We start from the raw sequence: 20609 nt of genomic DNA on the forward strand, positions 1-20609 counted from the left end.
GGAAGGTTAGGGCTCTTCAGCTTGGAGAAAAGGTGGCTGAGGGGTGATATGATAGAAGTCTACAAGATAATGAGCGGAGTACAGTGGACAGATGTGAAGCATTTGTTTACAGTTTCAAACAACAACAAAACCAGGGGACACAAGATGAAGCTAGAATATGGTAGATTTAAAACAAATAGGAGAAAGTTTTTCTTTACTCAGCGTGTAGTTACTGTGGAACTCGTTGCCGGAGAATGTAGTGACAGCAGCTGGCCTTACGGAATTTAAAGGGGGGTTGGACAGATTCCCTGAGCGAATTGAACATTATTAATTTTTTTTTCGGGGGGGGGGGGGGGGGGGTGCCGGATTCTTGAAGCCTGGATTGGCCGCTGTCGGAGACAGCATGCTGGGCTTGATGGACCCTTGGTCTTTTCCCAGTATGGCGGTGCTTATGTACTAGGGAAGATACAATAAATCGTCTTCTTTCCATAGGCCGAGTCATAGCAAGTATTTTTGAAATGGAGAAGGCTTGAGACGCTTACAAAACTGTAAATAATTTGTTGTTAATGCAATACCTAAAGGAAGTTCATTCCACATCTTGGCAGCTATGAAGGGAAAATTAAGCTCTAAAATGTGTTTGTATTTAACCCCTTTGATTGACGGAAATCCTAATTTAATAAGGACTCTAGATTTTGTTACCTATTGGAAGACAATACTACTACTACTTAACATTACAATAAAGATATCAAAGGAATCATCAATGGTGTTATCCTTTCAAGATTTTTAACAGAATATACACAATGCTAAATTCTGCAATGTTTAATTTCTTCCCAATACTCTTCAAGCATCCTGCATATAGCAAGCTGCAATAGTCCAACTGACTATTCGTGCTTGGACAATTATCTCAAACTGATCTTGTTCAAAATAACTTTTTCACACATCTAAGACGTCTCACACTCAAAAAGACTTTTTTTTTTCTTTTTACTAAAGATGCCACATGGGGCTCAAATGTGTAGCATATAACGTAACTTCCAAGAGTTTCATAGATGTTACTAATGGATAGCTGACTCCTTTAATTACTAAATCCTGGCCTACATGTAACTGTTTAGCTGAATGAGCTAGAAAGAATTTGGTTTTATCTAAATTCAATTTTTGTTTGTAAACGCTGCAGTTTTAGCGGTATATCAAGTCTTGAATGAATAAATAAATACATTTCAGCTTTTTCAGCTGATGTAGTGCAATCCAACTCTCCACAGCTATCACATTTTCCTCCACTCTAAGACTTACCTCTTTCATAGTCTTCTCAACGAGAACAACCAAAGTGATGTTATCTACATATATGAAATTCTGTACTCCCAAATTAATCAAGTTACAGCACAAATTAGAAAGTAATAAATTAAGTAGTATTGGTGACAAAGGGGTGCCCGGTGGAACACCACAAATTGGTTTCCATAATTCAGAAAAAAATGCCCATCGTCTTCACTCTTTACGATCTAGAAACTAAAAAAAAAAAAAGAAAAAAAACTTAAACCATTTGAAGACAGCACCAGCAACGCCAATCTCTTCTAAACAATATAATAAAATCTCATGATCCACTACATCAAAGAGTGATGCCAAGTCAAATTAAACCATGACCTCTTAATTAGGTCTTGGTTGTCAAGAGGAATAACTAGGAAAACTGAGACTCATTTTCAAAGCACTTACAAAGTTCCATAGGTGACCGAGAGCCATGTAAAATATTATAATTATCCAGAAAATCTGAAAGTTGCTATGATATATGATACCCTCCATTCATTTCGCCAAGAATGGAAGTGACACTACTGGTCTATAATTTGAAACAACTGAAAGTTTTTGTGACACATTCTTCAGAATCAGTATGAAAATAATAGAACCTAAATAATGAGGGAAAGTTCCCTCCGAAAAGCCTAGGTTTAACCAATTTTACAACCATCCAACAAATTCTATTAAAAGTGTTTGTAACAAATATGTTGGATAATTATCCAATGAGAAGATGAAGATCTGCTCATAAAACCACCCAATTGCTCTGTACTCACGTCTGAAAAATGCTCCCAATATTCCATCTGCTGGAGTTTCTATATTGTTTATAATATTCACTCTACTAATATTATCCAAAGTCATTAATGAAATAATATTTATAATTCTCCATCAGTGAAAGGGTAGGCTTTACCTAAACTGGTTTACCTAAGTCTTGCTGGTAGAAATGTTAAAAACCTAGGTCTGAAGAGCCTTCCCATAAGGTTTTCTCTGTTCCCTTTTTTGGTTCTTCCCAGTCATCAAAACTAAACACAAGAATAATGTAACTCAGTAGCATAATAAAGGACAGCAGATGGTCCATCCAGTCTGCCCAACAAGGCAGCCAGAGCTGTACCTGCCAATCCGTGCAGGTTAAACCCCTCTATGTCCTGTTAAATGCTTAATTTTGCTTCAGTTTCCACCACCTCCCCTGGAAAGGTATTCTAGGAATCCACCACCCTCTCCATGAAAAAGTATTTCCTGATTTTACTTCTATGTTTACCACCCTGCAACCTCAATTCATGTCCTCTAGTTCTACCACTTCCCCATTTCTGCAAATGGTTTGTATACATATGTCAAGTATCTAAACATCTGTATCATATCTCCTGTGGTACTCATTTGCTCTAGGGCAGTGGTTCCCAAACCTGGTCCTGGAGATACCCCAGCCAGTCAAGTTTTCAGTATATCCACAATGAATATTCATGAGATATGTTTGCATGCAGTGGAGGCAGTGCATGCAAATTTCTCTCATGAATATTCATTGTGGGTATCCTAAAAACCTGACTGGCTGGGGTGCCTCCAGGACCAGGTTTGGGAACCACTGTTCTAGGGTATATGTATTCAAGTCTTCAAGTCCCCATACCATTTTGCCACCTTCCTCTGTATCACTTCAAATCTTTTTATGTCCTTAGCAGGACACAAACTCCAAAACTGTACACAATACTCTAAATGGGACCTCACCAATGACCTGTACAGGGGTATTAACACCTCCTTTCTTCTGCTAGTTATGCCTCTTGTTATACTGCCTAACATCCTTAGGCTTCTGCCTGTGGCCACTGCCTTATCACCTTGTTTCACCACCTTGAGATATCTTCTACTGCTCTACTGTTTATTCCCTAGAGCAGGGGTGCTCAATGTCAGTCCTCAAGGGCCGCAACCTAGTCGAGTTTTCAGGATTTCCCCAATAAACATTCATGAAATCTATTTCCATACAACAGAGGCAGTGCATGCAAATAGATCTCATATTCACTGGAGAAATCCTGAAAACCCAATCGAGCTGCGGCTCTTGAGGGCCGATATTGAGCACCTCTGCCCTAGAGGAAGCCCCTAGGTGTCACCTGTTCATTGAGCATATTTCAGCACTGCCACATGAGGCTTTATCTTTGTCTTTATATATATACTTTTTTTGTCTACTAGGGCTCAGGCTGCTTACTTTACATTAATTCTCATCAGTTCTTTTCTAATACCCATGACCACCATTATTTCAGAATACAGTTTATACAAAAAAATTTAAAGTGTTCCCTGCTTTAACAGTGGGCACATTTTTGCATTTTTATATTTGTTCATTTTTCCCAGCCTGTCATTCAAATAATGTCCCCAGCGAATAGTAAGACCTATGCCAATAACTGGAAGAAAACCATATTACAAATCAATATTTCAACTTGCTGCTCCATCCATCATCTGTTCTATGTGGCCATAATCTAAATCCAAAATCAGGAAGGAAAGTCTATAGGGCTGGCCCAATGGCTAAAGGTATCCAATTCAAGCCTTCCACTCCCCTGAGGTTGGGGGTACTGCACAGCGTGCGTTCACAGCCCCCAGGGCACAGAGTCATGGTCAACACTAGATTCTGAGCCCACGATTAAAGGATTCCAAATGGAGTCCTGGTGCATAGTCCCTGGCCTAGGATGGTCTCTACAAGACTAGGTAGGTTGGGAGGGTGGGCTACAAAAACAGGGGAAAGATCCCCAAATAGTTGTAAATAAAGGCTCCTTCAGTGAGATCCCAGCTTTGGTTCCAATTGAACTGGAAATATAAAGAAACAGAAGGAAACAAGGTCAAAATAAAAATATAAAAAAAAAACAAAATGGCTGAACATATGCATATGCCTACCTTCTATAACTACCCTATCACTCTCTTCCTTCTTCTCTTACCCCTCCTAATCATTACACATTAATAATTGTATCTGATATCCTGTAATGACAATGTTTCAAATCTATGTAAGCCACACTGAGCCTGCAAATAGGTGGGGGAATGTGGGATACAAATGCAATAAATAAATAAATAATAATAATTAAGTCTGACTGGCTGCTGGAAGTGATGACATCACAAAGTTCTCTACTCCAACACTGCTAGTTCAGATTCTTTTTAATCAAAAAATTCAAGTTTTTTTTTTCTTCCTCCTCTCCCCTTTGATAAAACGTTACCTTCAAAAGCTATATCCTCTTCCAATAGAAAGGCAATCCCAAAAATAAAACAATGTCACTGACCTGCAGGCTGTTGTTCAGTAAATCAAAGTCACTGTATCTTCTTACAATCTGCAAAACACAGCAAAAAAAGTGGCAAGTCAGTCAGCATTTTTCCCTTTCACAAATAAGCAGCACACAATGGTATCTTCATATCACAGGATGTGACACTGTTTGTTTTGTCCTTTTCTAAAACTAGGTTATATCTTCAATTTAAGTGCATTGTTCAGACATTACTGGCCAGAAGCAAGTGCTATGTACAGCAATGCAAACCGGATTGGCCAAGGCTAAGAAGGCTGCATTTATAATCAATGGGGAAGGGTCACAGTCATTGCTAAGGGTCAGACCTTGATAGCTGGATTTAGAGCCCATGATACAGGAGTTCAGAAACACTGATATATGGCTCCCAGCCTCAGGACCATTGCTGCCATGACCAAACTAGAACACATGATAGGTCTATTAAAACAGGGGCAAAATCTCAAGGTAATTATGAAAGAAGGGTCATAGAGCCAGAATCCTGGTACTGAATGAGCTAGAAGTGAGAAAGGAGAAAATAACTAGGTCAAGAAGAAATTACCTGCCAACTATTATCCATGGAAATTCCTCTTTGCACACGAATGATATATTCCTTCAAAAGAAACAAATGCAAATTAGCATCTAAAAGAAAATAAATTTTGTTCATATTAGTTAAGCATCTAGTGAGTATCTGGCTTAGACAGCATGTCAAGTTGAATATTAACATAAAATAAATAGAAAGCAAGAGAGAACAGGCTTACAGTCTCATGCAGTTGTCAGAAGCAGATTCTAGTATTAGTCTTTCTAACAGCAATCTGACAGACCCTTCCAGACTCCCCTCTATTCATGTGCACAATCTGCCTGAGCAGAGTTTCATCACAGCTGATTCATGTCTGCCCAGTCTTCCCAATATCAAGGCATAACAATCTTATATTACGTTTCAGAGGAAGCCAGAGCTCCCTTGAGGAAAACAGCATTTCATTACAGTAGATTTTCCTAAGCATAATACCAGATGCTCTAGCAAAACGCATCTGAGCTACTGTATTTCATCACTTTTGCAGGGTGCTGGTAATAGGAGGAGGAACTGCTGAGAAATCTTGACAGCAGGCAGACAATATATCTCCATGTCAAAAAGGCATGTATAATGCTGAGAGGCAATCCTTAAGGTTTTCCACTAATGTTTTCAAGTTCTAAGTTAGATGTGAATGGGTCACCTCTCTTGGAAGCTTCTTGCCCCTTCCTTTCCTATGCTCATTTTTCATCTTGTGCCCCTTGCCTCAGTTCCACAAGGGTCATCCTGGCTCCATTCAATGCTGCTGTTCTCACTTATGGTTCCCAAGTAGTTCCTAATTTGGATGTCCATGTCCATGTTTATTTTTATTTAGTCATTCTTTAGATTTATACACAAGGGCAACCTAACCAAGTAAATACTCCTAAAAAAAAAATTATTACCGAGAATTTCAAGTTACCTTCTCCTGTATTCACAACTTCAAAACATTCCCTAACTCTAATTTCCTTCAACTATTCAAAAAAGTCCTATTTAAATAGAAATGTTTTAACCTTCTTCCAGAAGTTCATCAAATCTGACTCCAATCTCACTTCAGGTGGCATCATGCTCCAGATCCTGGGTCCTGCAATCGATCAGGCATGCATGCCCCTCAATGTTTGCTTAAAATGAAGCACCTTCAGCCCCTGAGTCTACAATCAAAGAGCTCTAGTTAACAATATTGAGATATTTGAGATGCCAATAAGAGTGCAAATGATAAATCTAACAGCTTGAATATTATCAGCAATATTTTGAAGTTTGCTTTCTAAGCTATTGATAACCAATGCAGTGCAATCAGTGAGAACATATGCTTAAAGGTTTACTTATCCCCAAGACAGCTAGCCATAAGGAGACTGTTTTTATTGATTCGGCTATCGTTGCTAAAGTTTCAGACTAATCATCTATACAGGGAGCATACATTTGAAATGACAACCCCATGGTCACAACAGTATGTCACACAGATGACGTACATACATATTAAATACTGTTGCCCAAAGGGCTGAATCTTGTGATGCTCCACTACACATAATCCGACCATCTGCCCTCTCTCACTATTTCCTATTTGAAAGGTAGGATTTAAACCTCTTTAATCCTGTAGCTCTGCAATAAAATAAGTATTCTTGATTCTGTTAAAGGTTGCAGCAATATCTAAAAAAAAAAAACCACCATCATTCAATCTCTGAAATCAAATAAGGTTAGCTAATTATCCAGTGTTGAAAGCAAGAGGGTCTCTGTACTTCTCCCTATCCTGAATCCAAACAAATCAATATATACCATACTCCTCTTTGTCCTATCTTTACTCCTCCCCTTAAAATCTGTCTGAAAATAAAATAGTGACTAATTTTTATGCATGTTATGCTGAAGTACCACTTTCGGGTGTCCTGCCAAGCATAAAACACTTTGCTGATAAAATAAGACCATGAGGTCCTCTGTTCATGCTTATCACTTTCAGCTCATTAGGAAATTCCTATTTACATACAGAGAGAGTGCTCTGAAAATACTCTGACATCAGATAACCTGCTGATAACTCTCCGATAATGGAACATTCAGTTCAAGCCTGGAGAACTAGTAAGATAAACACGACAACTAAAAGCTAAAGCTGGATGGCAGATGGAAAAGTCTTTTTATATTAACTCTTATGTCAAACAGCTGATAAAAGCAACAAGTCCTACTAACATCTAATTTCCAATCAAATCAAGATAAGACTTACAGTAAGCAGTGCACACAATTCATATCAAAAAAGAAATAAAAAGTCACAGGCTAAATCCGTAAGAAAATACTACAATAAAAAGAATTCAGGACTGCTTGATGGCTTTAATGCACATTGCCATGCAGAGGGGTCCCTGCTTTGATCTCCAAATTGGGTCTTCTACTTCCCAGGTGAACTATAGCTAGGAATTCTAGAAAAGCAGTGATCTCAGTAGGGGAGTAGCCCTAGGTGGGTCTGGGGCCACCCAGCAGCCTGACGCATTTTTCTGTAGCTAGCAGGGATCCCCAAGTACTGACAGCTTTAGAAATTTGGATCTAGCCCCAGTATCCTAAAGCGCAGCTGGCAGTGGCTCAAATTGCCAGCACCGTGTACATGCCCTGTTCCATATATAATCAGTTCATGTGCCAGCATCTGCAATTGCACTTTGAGCACTTAGAGGATCCCTGAAACTACGCTAATTTTAATTTGATGGGACGGGGAAGAAAAGTGGAGGCAGAGGAGTGGGGTGCCTAGTGCCTATCCATGGCCATCATAGGCCCCCACCCCAAACAAATGGTTCTCAGCATCCAAGTAAGGGAGAAAGCAGCCACTGTTTAAAAGTGACACTTAGTTGCTGGATTCAGGCCCCTGATTGCAAAGCTCTAGAAGCAGCCCTGGACCATCACTGCAATGACCATAGTAGGTATGCTACAGGGAAGGGAACAGAAAACAATGGGAAAAATTCTCTGGTTGCTGAGAACAAACATTCATGGCATCAAAATCTAACCCCGATTCCAAAAAGGAGCATAAGGAAATGATCAGATCGGGTCAACCTGTGTGGGGGGGGGGGGGGGGAGAGAAGCAAGAAGTACCTAGTTGTGAGCCTACTCCATGCTATAAAAGAATTAGGCATCAACACTGGCCATACTGGGACAAGGCAAAGGTCCATCAAACCTAGACATCTGCAGTCAAGTGATAACCTCTGCTGCACAGATGATCTGTAAGGGGAATAACCTTGGTACATACAGTGGGGGAAATAAGTATTTGATCCCTTGCTGATTTTGTAAGTTTGCCCACTGACAAAGACATGAGCAGCCCATAATTGAAGGGTAGGTTATTGGTAACAGTGAGAGATAGCACATCACAAATTAAATCCGGAAAATCACATTGTGGAAAGTATATGAATTTATTTGCATTCTGCAGAGGGAAATAAGTATTTAATCCCTCTGGCAAACAAGACCTAATACTTGGTGGCAAAACCCTTGTTGGCAAGCACAGCGGTCAGACGTCTTCTGTAGTTGATGATGAGGTTTGCACACATGTCAGGAGGAATTTTGGTCCACTCCTCTTTGCAGATCATCTCTAAATCATTAAGAGTTCTGGGCTGTCGCTTGGCAACTCGCAGCTTCAGCTCCCTCCATAAGTTTTCAATGGGATTAAGGTCTGGTGACTGGCTAGGCCACTCCATGACCCTAATGTGCTTCTTCCTGAGCCACTCCTTTGTTGCCTTGGCTGTATGTTTTGGGTCATTGTCGTGCTGGAAGACCCAGCCACGACCCATTTTTAAGGCCCTGGCGGAGGGAAGGAGGTTGTCACTCAGAATTGTACGGTACATGGCCCCATCCATTCTCCCATTGATGCGGTGAAGTAGTCCTGTGCCCTTAGCAGAGAAACACCCCCAAAACATAACATTTCCACCTCCATGCTTGACAGTGGGGACGGTGTTCTTTGGGTCATAGGCAGCATTTCTCTTCCTCCAAACACGGCGAGTTGAGTTCATGCCAAAGAGCTCAATTTTTGTCTCATCTGACCACAGCACCTTCTCCCAATCACTCTCGGCATCATCCAGGTGTTCACTGGCAAACTTCAGACGGGCCGTCACATGTGCCTTCCGGAGCAGGGGGACCTTGCGGGCACTGCAGGATTGCAATCCGTTATGTCGTAATGTGTTACCAATGGTTTTCGTGGTGACAGTGGTCCCAGCTGCCTTGAGATCATTGACAAGTTCCCCCCCTTGTAGTTGTAGGCTGATTTCTAACCTTCCTCATGATCAAGGATACCCACGAGGTGAGATTTTGCGTGGAGCCCCAGATCTTTGTCGATTGACAGTCATTTTGTACTTCTTCCATTTTCTTACTATGGCACCAACAGTTGTCTCCTTCTCGCCCAGCGTCTTACTGATGGTTTTGTAGCCCATTCCAGCCTTGTGCAGGTGTATGATCTTGTCCCTGACATCCTTAGACAGCTCCTTGCTCTTGGCCATTTTGTAGAGGTTAGAGTCTGACTGATTCACTGAGTCTGTGGACAGGTGTTTTTCATACAGGTGACCATTGCCGACAGCTGTCTGTCATGCAGGTAACGAGTTGATTTGGAGCATCTACCTGGTCTGTAGGGGCCAGATCTCTTACTGGTTGGTGGGGGATCAAATACTTATTTCCCTCTGCAGAATGCAAATAAATTCATATACTTTCCACAATGTGATTTTCCGGATTTAATTTGTGATGTGCTATCTCTCACTGTTACCAATAACCTACCCTTCAATTATGGGCTGCTCATGTCTTTGTCAGTGGGCAAACTTACAAAATCAGCAAGGGATCAAATACTTATTTCCCCCACTGTATACGAGTACAAAATGTGCCCAATCAAGCAGTCAAGAAAGCAAAGCAATTCTGATCTCTCTACATCTTCAGATATGACATACGAGTCTGTGCACTCTGCATTCTCCTTTACTATGTGCTGAAACTTGATTGGGACAGTATCAAGGCAACCATATGTTTAAGTGTAAATTATATTTTGAAGAACACATTGAAACTCATTCTGCATTATTGATTTTCTATTTTATTTCTGTAGTCGCTCTTGCAAAGATTATTGTGGGGAACTGAAGGTTAAGATTGCCAGTGAAACAAAAACACATCACTATACATCTCATCTCAACTCATTTTATGTCATGTGGAAAGTGAGCATGACAGACGTGTATTTTATTTATTTGCATTTCTAGACTGCTACTGTACAATGTGCTCACCATGGCTTAAAAAAGGAGATGAATATAATCATTCAATAAGTCAGTACAAATGAAACTACACAACTATGCACTCTTAATTAACAGAAAAATAATTTTTAAAACATTTTGTTTCACCTCTCATTTTCTATGTCGATTACTATGCAACACAAATATCTAACCCAGTGGTTCTCAACTCAATCCTCAGGATATACCCTGCCAGTCAGGTTTTCAGGATAACCACAAAGAATATGCATGAGAGATTTGCATACAATGAAGATAATGCATGAATATTCATTGTTGATATCCTGCAAACCTAACTGGCTGGGTATGTCCCAAGGACTGGATTGAGAACCTCTGATCTAATCTAACATCTCCTCCTATTAGTCAATCCAAAAATACAGAAGAAAAAGCCTGCTTAAGTCAAGACGTAAGCTTTGTCTGAAAGTGCAATGTGACAAACTAGGGGCCAGATTTAGTAAAGTGCACTATCACATTAGTGCAAACACATTTATTGCAGACCCGTTTTATGCAGTAGAATCTATTTGCTAATCACATGTATTAATATTAGCACATGCTAACACGGTAGTAAATCTAGCACACAATGTTTTCTATTTGTGGAGCTTTGAGGTTCCTGCAAAGGAATGGCTTCATGCCTTAATGTCATGGAAGTCTTATGGAGCCCATATCTCTTTCAAGAGACAAAAGAACTTTCTCTTGGTTTGGGGTGCTTACTTGCAAAGGATATCTCCAAAAGCCTGGAAGCAGGTCTGGAATCATTTTCCTGGTGGATGTTCAAGAGAACTTCCTACCTCATGAGCTCTCAGGTTGGATGGGGAGGAAGGGTATTCTACAAGGGGGGGGGGTCTTATTCTTCACTATGAAAGGTTTGGGATCAAAGGAAACCAGGTCTCCAGACTGTTGTATTGCTTTAATTATGTTCTGAATAGTTGGTATCACTAATGTTCTGACCTGGTGGAGAGGGTTTGGTGTTGAGTTTTTACATAAACTAGAAGCATTTCATATTGGAGTAGAGGAGTAGCCTACTGGTTAGGGTGGTGGACTCTGGTCCTGGGGAACTGAGGAACTGAGTTCGAGACCCACTTCAGGCACAGCTCCTTGTAACTCTGGGCAAGTCACTTAACCCTCCATTGCCCCAGGTACAAATAAGTACCTGTATATGTAAGCCACATTGAGCCTGCCATGAGTGGGAAAGCGCGGGGTACAAATGTAACTTAAATAAAACTTAAATAAATAAATAGTTATGTATATGTTTATCATTCAATAAAAGGATTTTTTTTTCACTTTAAATATTTTTATTAATGAAGCAACTTGCAACATTCAAGACAGTACAGATAATGCCAAGTTGACCTAAAATATTGGACATCCATATAATATAACAGAAAAGAACAAAACAACAACCCAGTCACCCTTATGGTGAAAATTGAACTATCAACTCCCAATCTCTATAAACAAGGGTCTACACCCTCAGCTCTGTCCTACCCCCTTAAATTTGTTCAAGCATATAATTGCCTCACTTCCCCCTCTAGCCCTCCTCTTCCGTTCCTCCCTTCCCTACCACACCCCTCCCTCCCTCCCCCCCTCCCCAACTATCACCCATTCCTCAATAAAAGGATTTTAAAATAAATAAGTTTAATACAATACAAACAACCAGAGACTAAACAGCTGTAAGCAGGAACCCAGAGAGCGAGCTCACAGATGCAGCTCCTTTTTCTCTGTAATCAGATAAGAAGAAAAGTGGGCCTATTATGTGGCACTGCTGTAATGTAATGCTTTCTCTGAAGAAGCGGCAGAAACAAGCTCTACCTTACAAGCAAGAAATCTGAAGATCTGATTTTAAAGAGCAAAGGTCCCTAAGAGCCATAAAGTGCCACACAGTTCTTTGCACTATGTTATTTGATAACAATTTACAATGTGAGGTATAAGATTAGTCATAGGGTGTGTGGATGATACAAAATTTGAATACTGAAAATTTTCCACAAAAAAAACACTTACTGATTTTACGGAATAATAATGTCCTTCCTATGTTACAAACTTCTTGAGCTGTAAGGAACTTGGGAAAACAGAATACCCCCCCCCCCCCTCCAGTATGTGGCTTTACATCAAGAGTTCTCGAGTCCATACTTAGGACGATGTTGTTCTTGTGTTTTTCATTTTACCACAATGACCTGTATAAGCCGGGTTCCCTCCGGGGTAGCATAGTTCGCCTAGGTGGCTGCTTAGTTTAAGCCTGGTGTCAGAGTTTTTCTCCCAGTAGACAATATAGTTTTTGGACGGGGGCCCAGACTGGATTACTTCAAGGGGGGGGGCGAGGCTATTACCACATGCATGCTGCACTCTCCTTGCCCTCAATAATACAGGCCACATCATGGGATATGCTCTGAACCAAATCATTTTTACCAGGAGTTTCTCAGTCAGTTGCATGGGGCAGAAATAGCAGAGGATGTATCATCATTCCTCTTAACTTCACAACATCCATTCTTCTCATTCCTGATTGGGAGAACTCGGTACAGTTCTCTCTCTCTCTTCCTTTTCTCCATTCTACTAAACTATATAGGTCAGCAGATCCATAGTAACAACATAGAACAAACTTGGCACGGGGCAAGCAGCTGCTAGGAGATGGGAGATTAGGTGCCTGTTCAAAGCTGACAACTTGTAGTTTGCTGCTAGATGCAAATTAGTCTCTCCTAGCCTTAGGATGGTACTGAGAATTCCACTGATGTAGGAGAATTCTCAGATGCCCAGATGTAAAAGATACACGAGGAACCCAGCTTTCCCCTTCCTCCTGTAGTCTTGAAGCACGGTGATGTGGGTTCCCATTCCCAAAGCACCAGTTACAGGGCAGAAATCTGGGTGACACTTATGCCCATGTACAGATCTCAGAGTCTCCGTAGCTTTATTATGTTCACTGATTTAAGTGAGCAAGGTTATCCTGTGTCTACAATTTCAGGGAACTTGGCAGCAGGGCTCCTCCTTACAGAGTGGTAAGGGCTGGGAGGCTACAGCCAACAAAGTTTAAATTTGGGTTCTCCAATTTATATTTCTGGATCTTCCCTCCAGATTTCATTTTCTTCCTATTCTTGGTATTTCTACCAATAGGTCACTACAACATACTTTCTCTTAGTTACCAATAATGTCATTACACTTCTCAAAGTGTAATGCCAATGGTGGTGTCTACAGGATTTATTTTTCTCTGCACATTATTCATAATCCCACAGGATCCAGTATCAGTTTTCTTGCATCAAGCTTCTTTTTGGTTGGAATGGGAAAGTTTCAGGTGATCATAATCGTTTCATTTTCCATAATTCTCTTGGGGTCTCTTAAGTGCCACATGGCCCACAGGTATAAAATAGGACATACAGCATTTAACATGCACTAATTATGTTAGTGTCTGTTAATGGGCCCCTAAATTTACAGCCATTTCTGATCCAAGCATGGGGTGAGTACACGAGACATAGGTGCTCATTTTCAAAGCACACAGACTTACAACGTTACCTATGTTAACGCTATAAGTCTATGTCCTTTGAAAATGAGCCTGTTTCCATGTTAGACATATTTAAAGGATGAAAAGACTTATAGTTGCATATGAAGCAGAACTATTTAGTTCACACAGAATTTAAGTCTGTTATATTACCTTGATTAGATTTGTTTGACCCTAATATATATTGATATTTGATATTTCTTTTCTGATCTTCAAGTTTATGATATCTGTATACTTGATATGTATGAATAAAGCAATTAAGACAAAAAAAGAATGTAAGTCTGTTGGCTCAGAATCATTTCTATTCTATTCCGAGTCCTGTATACCAACCATACTTCCAAAAAAAGGATTTACAACAGTTCAGAAAGCAAGAAATGTCTACAGCAAAAAAGAATAACAAAATCAAAAAAATACAGCTCACTAATATAAACTCATAAACTAAAATTCATATAAATAAGTCTTTCGCATCTTCCTAAAGGCTAAACATGAAGGCAGAAACTTGAAATTGGCAGGCAATGAATTTCAATAATGTGCCCCCTGAAAAGGGAAGGAATTCTCAAAAATTGATTTAAACCTGACATTTTTCATTATAGGAAAACGAGTACAGTGAAAGCACAGATTTCTCCTACAAGATGGAATAACTAACAAATTCATCAATTCTTTTACATTTAATCCAAAAAGTGATTTAAAAACTAAACATAACTTCTTAAATCTAATGCGTCGACATATTGGTAGCCAATGTAATTCTTTAAGAATAGGCATCACATTGTCAAACCTATCCGCACCAAATATTAATCTAGCAGCTGTGTTCTGCAGAAGCTGCAATCAATTTTTCAATTTGCAGGTAATCTGAGAATACAGCGAATTGCAATAATGAGGAAGAAGAACTGTCCGAGCCAAGATCCTAAAGTCCTCTTTCCACGGAGATGATCATACACACGCAATTGTCTATGTTTTCACAAAAAAAAAAAAAAAACCTTTTACTTAAAGCTCCAATCTGTCTTTCGAAGAAGAGTTTTGAATCTAAAATGACTCCTAAAACTCTAGAAAAGTCCTCAATTTTCAATGTTTCACCTGAGAGCAGAGTAACAGAACCTTTTCAAAATTGCCAAATCATAATATCTTACCCCGTTTACTAAGCCACACCAGCGGATGACATGCAGCAATGCCAACACAACCTATGTGTTGGCATTAGCGCACAGAAGCCACCGGCACAGCTTAGTGAACAGAAGGGTTAGTTTTTTGTTTGTTTAGTCACTAAGAAAATGTCCAGTTGCCCAATTCTCTATAGAACAAATATAATGTTTTATAGAACCCAGAGTGCTATCCAACATTTCTAGCACAAGACAAAGAAGAAAGATATCATCCACATATGATAAAACTGTAATACCTGCCTCAGAAAATACTTTCCCAAGAAAACTCAAGTAAATATAAAACAAAGATGGGGAAAGCGGGGAGCACTGAGGCACACCACAACCTGGATTCCAACTAGATGATCTCAAATTATATCACTTAACACTATCAAATCTATTTTTCAAAAACTTTTCAAACCAAGTTAACGCTTTGCCTGACACACCTACCTCAGACAGTTTAAGCAGATGTACAGAATGATTAATAGCTGATATATCAAACTGTAATAACACTGCCTGTTGCCCTGACTCAAAAAGTGTCTTATTTTTGTTGTAAGTACAAGAAGCAGTGTCTCTGTGCTATGTTGCGATCTAAACCCATGCGGATTTATGCAAAATACCAAATGTTTCCACAAAATTCTGCAGTTGTTCATTACCTGAGAACTCCAATAATTTTGCCATCCAATATATGCCGACAACAGGGCGATAATTTTCTACTTTTGACAAACCTGCACCCGTTGATTTTGGTAAAAGAGTAAGCACAATTCCAGTTTGCGATTCAGGATAACTTCCTAGTTGAAGATTTGTATTAACAAATTCAGTCAACCAGTTTAGCACATCTAACGGCAGCTCATTCAGCAAAAATGATGCACAAACATGCATGATTTCTTAGAGAGTCTATAAAAAAATTAACTGAATCAGAAGAAACCCACTCAAAATTGCTGCAAAATCTGTCTGTAGGGATAGCAGTTTCTGCATTCCTCTTATGACTGTGTTTAGTTTCTATGTAAATAAACAGGATAGACTAAACCAAAATATGCATGGATTACACTGCTTTACAGTCAACAGAAGCCACAGCATTAATTTTAAATCTAACTAGAAAACTGTAGTCACCAAATAAAAGATCCATGCTCCAAAACTTATATACATACTTACATGTATTAATTGCCCAAACTCCTGAACCACACACAAGAAAAAATACAATTACAGAAGATAAATACAGTCAAAGAGCAAATCATTGTTTTAAATCCACACACAGGCTTAGTAAAGGGAAATAATCCCAACAATATAAACAAGCTGAAAATACTAGAATGTTGGCTGCCTTATAACATATATTAACAGTGCTTGTGACCAAGACAGTGTCTGTGCAGCACCTAAATTCGGCCCTTAGCTACAAGAACATCAGTGAATCAAAAGATCAGCACTAAACTTTTCAAGTACGACAGCTATAAGATAAGACGCACAAAAGACACAGCTTTGAGTATATCAGAACGTGCCTGTCAACAGCTACTTTTCGACGAACACACGAAACACAGATTTATATCTTATAAACCAGCCGCAGCTCTGTCAAAGCTGCTCCTGGGACGAGAATGAGAGCCGAGAGGAGTCTGCAAAAGTAATAAGGAGGTCAGGAAACGAGACTAGAAAGAGAGAAGCGGATGGGGGGGGGGGGGGGAGAAGATGGGTAGGAAATGGGTGTTGAGAGCACTAGAAAGAGAGGGAGAACAAGAAAGAAAAAGGAGACTGGTGGGCAAAGAAAAGAAAATGAACTTTTCAAGGTTGTGTAATTGAATCTGGGAGGATCCGTCTTTTACCTTTTGCCGGAGACTGGACGTGAGGGAATGACAGCGAGAAGGAAAGATGGGGGGGCTGCGATTATTGACAGAAAATGTTAACCCCCTGGGCTCCTAATCCCTCCCAAGCCTGGCCGAGACCTGCTTACCGTGTGGGACTGCAGGCTCTGGCTGGCCTCGATCGTCGCCGTCAGCGGCACAGTGTCATCCAGCAAAACCTTGCCGGCAGGCGGTTTCTCCATGAACGACATCCCGGCTCCTGTCAGCCAGGAGGACGGGCCTGCCGCGGCTGTCAACGAGCGGAGGGAGAGCGCGGGGCTCCACGGTCCTAGACGGTGTTGCCGGGTGAGTCTCAGTCGGGCTGCCGTTAAAAGGAATAAGCGCTACAGCCGAGCAGCAGCAGCTACTCCCTCCCGTTCCCCACATTCAGCGCCGCAACAACAGGGCAAGAGGAGGGAAAGGAAACGAACGCAGAGCCCCGCGCATGCGCGTCACTGCGGAAACGCCAGGGGCGGGTCTTCTCCTGCTGTCCTCGAGCTGCTTCCGGCCTGTGGTGGGTCGCTTGTTCTTTAGTGAAGGTAGGAAAGGGTGGAAAGTATTTCTGCTACGAATGAATAGGTAGAGAACCGTTTGCCTGCTAGACGGTCCTAGCATTTCCCTGGCATAGGCTGCGGCATTAAAACCATGACCCCCAACCAACTTCTGCACCGCGCACTATCAACGATTAGGGAGTTTTGGGCATAGAGGGTGCAATTTTATCTAACTTCTATTCATTGTGAAGTATCGTGAGAACCGAGTGTAATTACATTGAGCGAGCCAGAAGCAGCTCCATTTGAATGGGCCTTCCAGAAGTCCTGGGCACCGTGCAAAACAGACGAAAGCCAAGTTCAAATGCTTGTGATCTTGGGAAAGTCAACTTAACCCTCCATTGCCTCAGATATATACATCAGGAAGCGGAGGCGCAGCTCGGCTGCCGCTTCTACTACTACTACTACTACTACTTGACATTTCTAAAGCGCTACTAGGGTTAAGCAGCGCTGTACAATTTAACATTGAAGGACAGTCCCCGCTCAAAGGAGCATACAATCTAAAGGACAAATGTACAGTCAGTCAAATAGGGGCAGTCTAGATTTCCTGAAAGGTATAAAGGTTAGGTGCCGAAAGCAACATTGAAGAGGTGGGCGTTGAGCAAGGATTTGAAGATGGGTAGGGAGGGGGCTTGGCGTAAGGGCTCTGACAGCATGGCAGTAGAGAATGACAGGGGGACGAACTTTGGCACCTGTTAATTTATGTTTGAGTGATGCAGACAACGATATTTTGATATATTTTTTAAAAACAATCATGCTGGCCACACCTGGCAAAATTAGCATGGGGATCCTGTACGTTACTGCTACCAGCACATCTTCTATTGCAGGAAGGATTGTGGAAGACAGGAGAACTAGATTGAATCCTGAGATTGTTCATGACTTATTCATCCACAGATTGAAAAAAATCATAACACTGCTTTATAGGGCATACAGAATGGGTTGTATTTTGTACCCCTGGACATCTTAACAGGGTGGATTAGGATTCTTTGCAGGAGTAGAAGTCAGCCATTGTTGGGGATGGAAGGGCAGAGGATGGTTGTGGTGGGGTTATTATTGTTTTCTATTTGTGATTTATAAACAGTTGCACAGCATATTATTCCTTTTTATACTTTAATAAAACAATTTAAATATAAAATAAGTGCTCAAGGCTTCTGCAGATGAGGACAGAGGCCATGCAGACAGGACAGAGACAGGGCCCACGGGGATGGGGTGGGAATAGAGACAGAACGTAGGGACAAACTTTGTCCCTGTATCATTCTCTACTTGGCAGCTTAAGCTCTGAGCTCTGTTTTACCTAGATCATCGTGACAGCAAAGCACCTCGTAGAATTCATTTCTCTCTTTTCAATTTTGAATGGAGAAATACAACCTTCCTGCAACACAATTTTAATTGGATACAATTACAACACAGCATTAAAAAAGGTATTTCTACTAGCCTCACTCAACCATTGTACTTTTTAATCCATAGAGCACCATGGACCCCACACAAAATGTTTAAGATTGGTCTTTTACAAAGATGACAAATGTTGGCATTGTACTTCCATTCCAAAGTGGAAACATTTTTATTACTTTCATAAATAGTATAATATTTAATAGTATTTAATAAAAATGTATTCACTTTGGAATGGAAGAAACAGTATTTATATAAATTAATTGATCCAGGTGAACCGATGAAGAGGCATGTGGTAAGAATCTTGCTATTGTGAGTTCCCAAGCAAGAGACACTGCTGCGGTTACCAAGAATTGAGAGATCTGCCTAAGTCAACTGAATACTTTTTGTGAATTACTCATGTAAGATTGTGGATATAAGTATACACAGTGGGAGCCATGAGAGCAAGATATACTACTGTATGTCATATTTGAGTGTCAGGGCGTTACAAGTGTCCCAAAATGCAGCAGTGAGAACAATAATTGAGGGTGGCAAAGTTCTCTCATGTTACATCAATGCTTAAAAAACTACATTGGCTGCCTGTTACTCAAAGGGTCCAATTCAAAGTACTATCAGTTATACATCAGACTCAGTTTGCTATTGCCCCATTCTATTTGAAACATATGTTGACTGTTTACCATTCAACACATGTACTGCAGTCAGTAGCTGCTATGAGACTTTTGACTGATATTAAATAGTCACCAAATTTCAGTATGCAGAAACACAAGTTACAGCCTTTGTTCCTGCAGGGATAATATTGCCAGGTCACCTTCGGAATTGTAGTAGTGTGACAGTTTAGGAAATCATTGAAAATAAAACTTTGTTTCAGTATTTTTTTAACCTGGAAGATTGTATTTTTATTATGGTTTGTTTTATGTTATGAATACTGTGTATGTTTTTTTTTTTTTAAACCATCTAGTTATAGGTGGTCTTGACATTTTTAAAATAAATATTATTGGCCCTTGGTTTTATCTTTCTGGGCAGCTATAGGGGTAGACATTAAACACTTTCTCTTATAAATGAAGATTTGACTTCCCAAATACTCTTATTTAGATCATTAGCTCTTTCCAAAACATTAGATAAATGGCAATCTTAATTACGAGATATTAATCTAGTTATCATCATACAAATGCTGCTCAAGTTGGAAAAATACACCCTTAATATCTTTTGGAGGCATACTATTGTTATGGTTCATGGATATGAATACAAAGCTGCTGAATGTACTAATAGATATAAATCAACTGAAAAAATGTGGTCACCAGTAAAAATAGCCTTAGTAGATGAGAAAAACCCACGTAAGCATGCACTAAGGCCACAACTTAGCACAAGGCTCCCTTAACCCATCATTGTCTGAGGTACAAATTAGACTGCGAGTCCTACAGGGACAAGGAAATACCTCCAGTACTTGAATATTACTCACCTTGAGCTACTTACTGAAAAAGGTATGCGAAAAATCCAAATAAAAGTGGCTTTGTTACTAACAATTTTTAGTATTACACATATAGATGATTTTATCATCTTTATTTAAATATTTTCCCTTACCCCCCTGTTTACTAAAGCCACAGGGCAATGCCACCACAGCCCATTCAAAGAAAATGGGCTGTGTTGGCTTAAACAAGGGGGGTTAGTGTAATCGGGAAATTCCATTCTATGTTTAGAAAGGTCTGTCTCATTGAGCTTTTATATTTGTAAAGCGAGTCTAGTGTGGTACACAGCAATTTTCAACACCTTCACTGACAGCAACATAGCTAAAGCAGTTTCTATATTTATAAGCATCTATACTGTTTAAAAAAAAAAAAAAAACTATACAAAACTTGTTTTCTGCTTAACACTGTCAACAATTTACCAATTTCATTAAAATTTGGGATATATTATCCTGAATAAAAATACTGCAGTAAGCCTACACTCATGCTGGCCACCTCACCTAAATGACATCACCACCC

The 20609-nt window shown here is 40.1% G+C and overlaps 1 protein-coding gene across 1 annotated transcript in view; it reads right to left on the reverse strand.

Moving 5' to 3' along the window:
* Positions 1 to 17138, reverse strand: part of PXK (PX domain containing serine/threonine kinase like) — a 94116-nt gene extending 76978 nt beyond the window's left edge. Inside the window, 3 exon segments of the mRNA XM_030205361.1 lie at positions 4503 to 4550; positions 5056 to 5106; positions 16801 to 17138. Of these exon segments, the coding sequence (XP_030061221.1) occupies positions 4503 to 4550; positions 5056 to 5106; positions 16801 to 16902 (201 nt within the window). The 5' untranslated portion in view covers positions 16903 to 17138.
* Between the last annotated feature and the right edge of the window lie 3471 nt (positions 17139 to 20609).

This window comes from Microcaecilia unicolor, chromosome 6 (genome assembly GCF_901765095.1).
Source record: "Microcaecilia unicolor chromosome 6, aMicUni1.1, whole genome shotgun sequence".
NCBI lineage: Eukaryota > Metazoa > Chordata > Amphibia > Gymnophiona > Siphonopidae > Microcaecilia > Microcaecilia unicolor.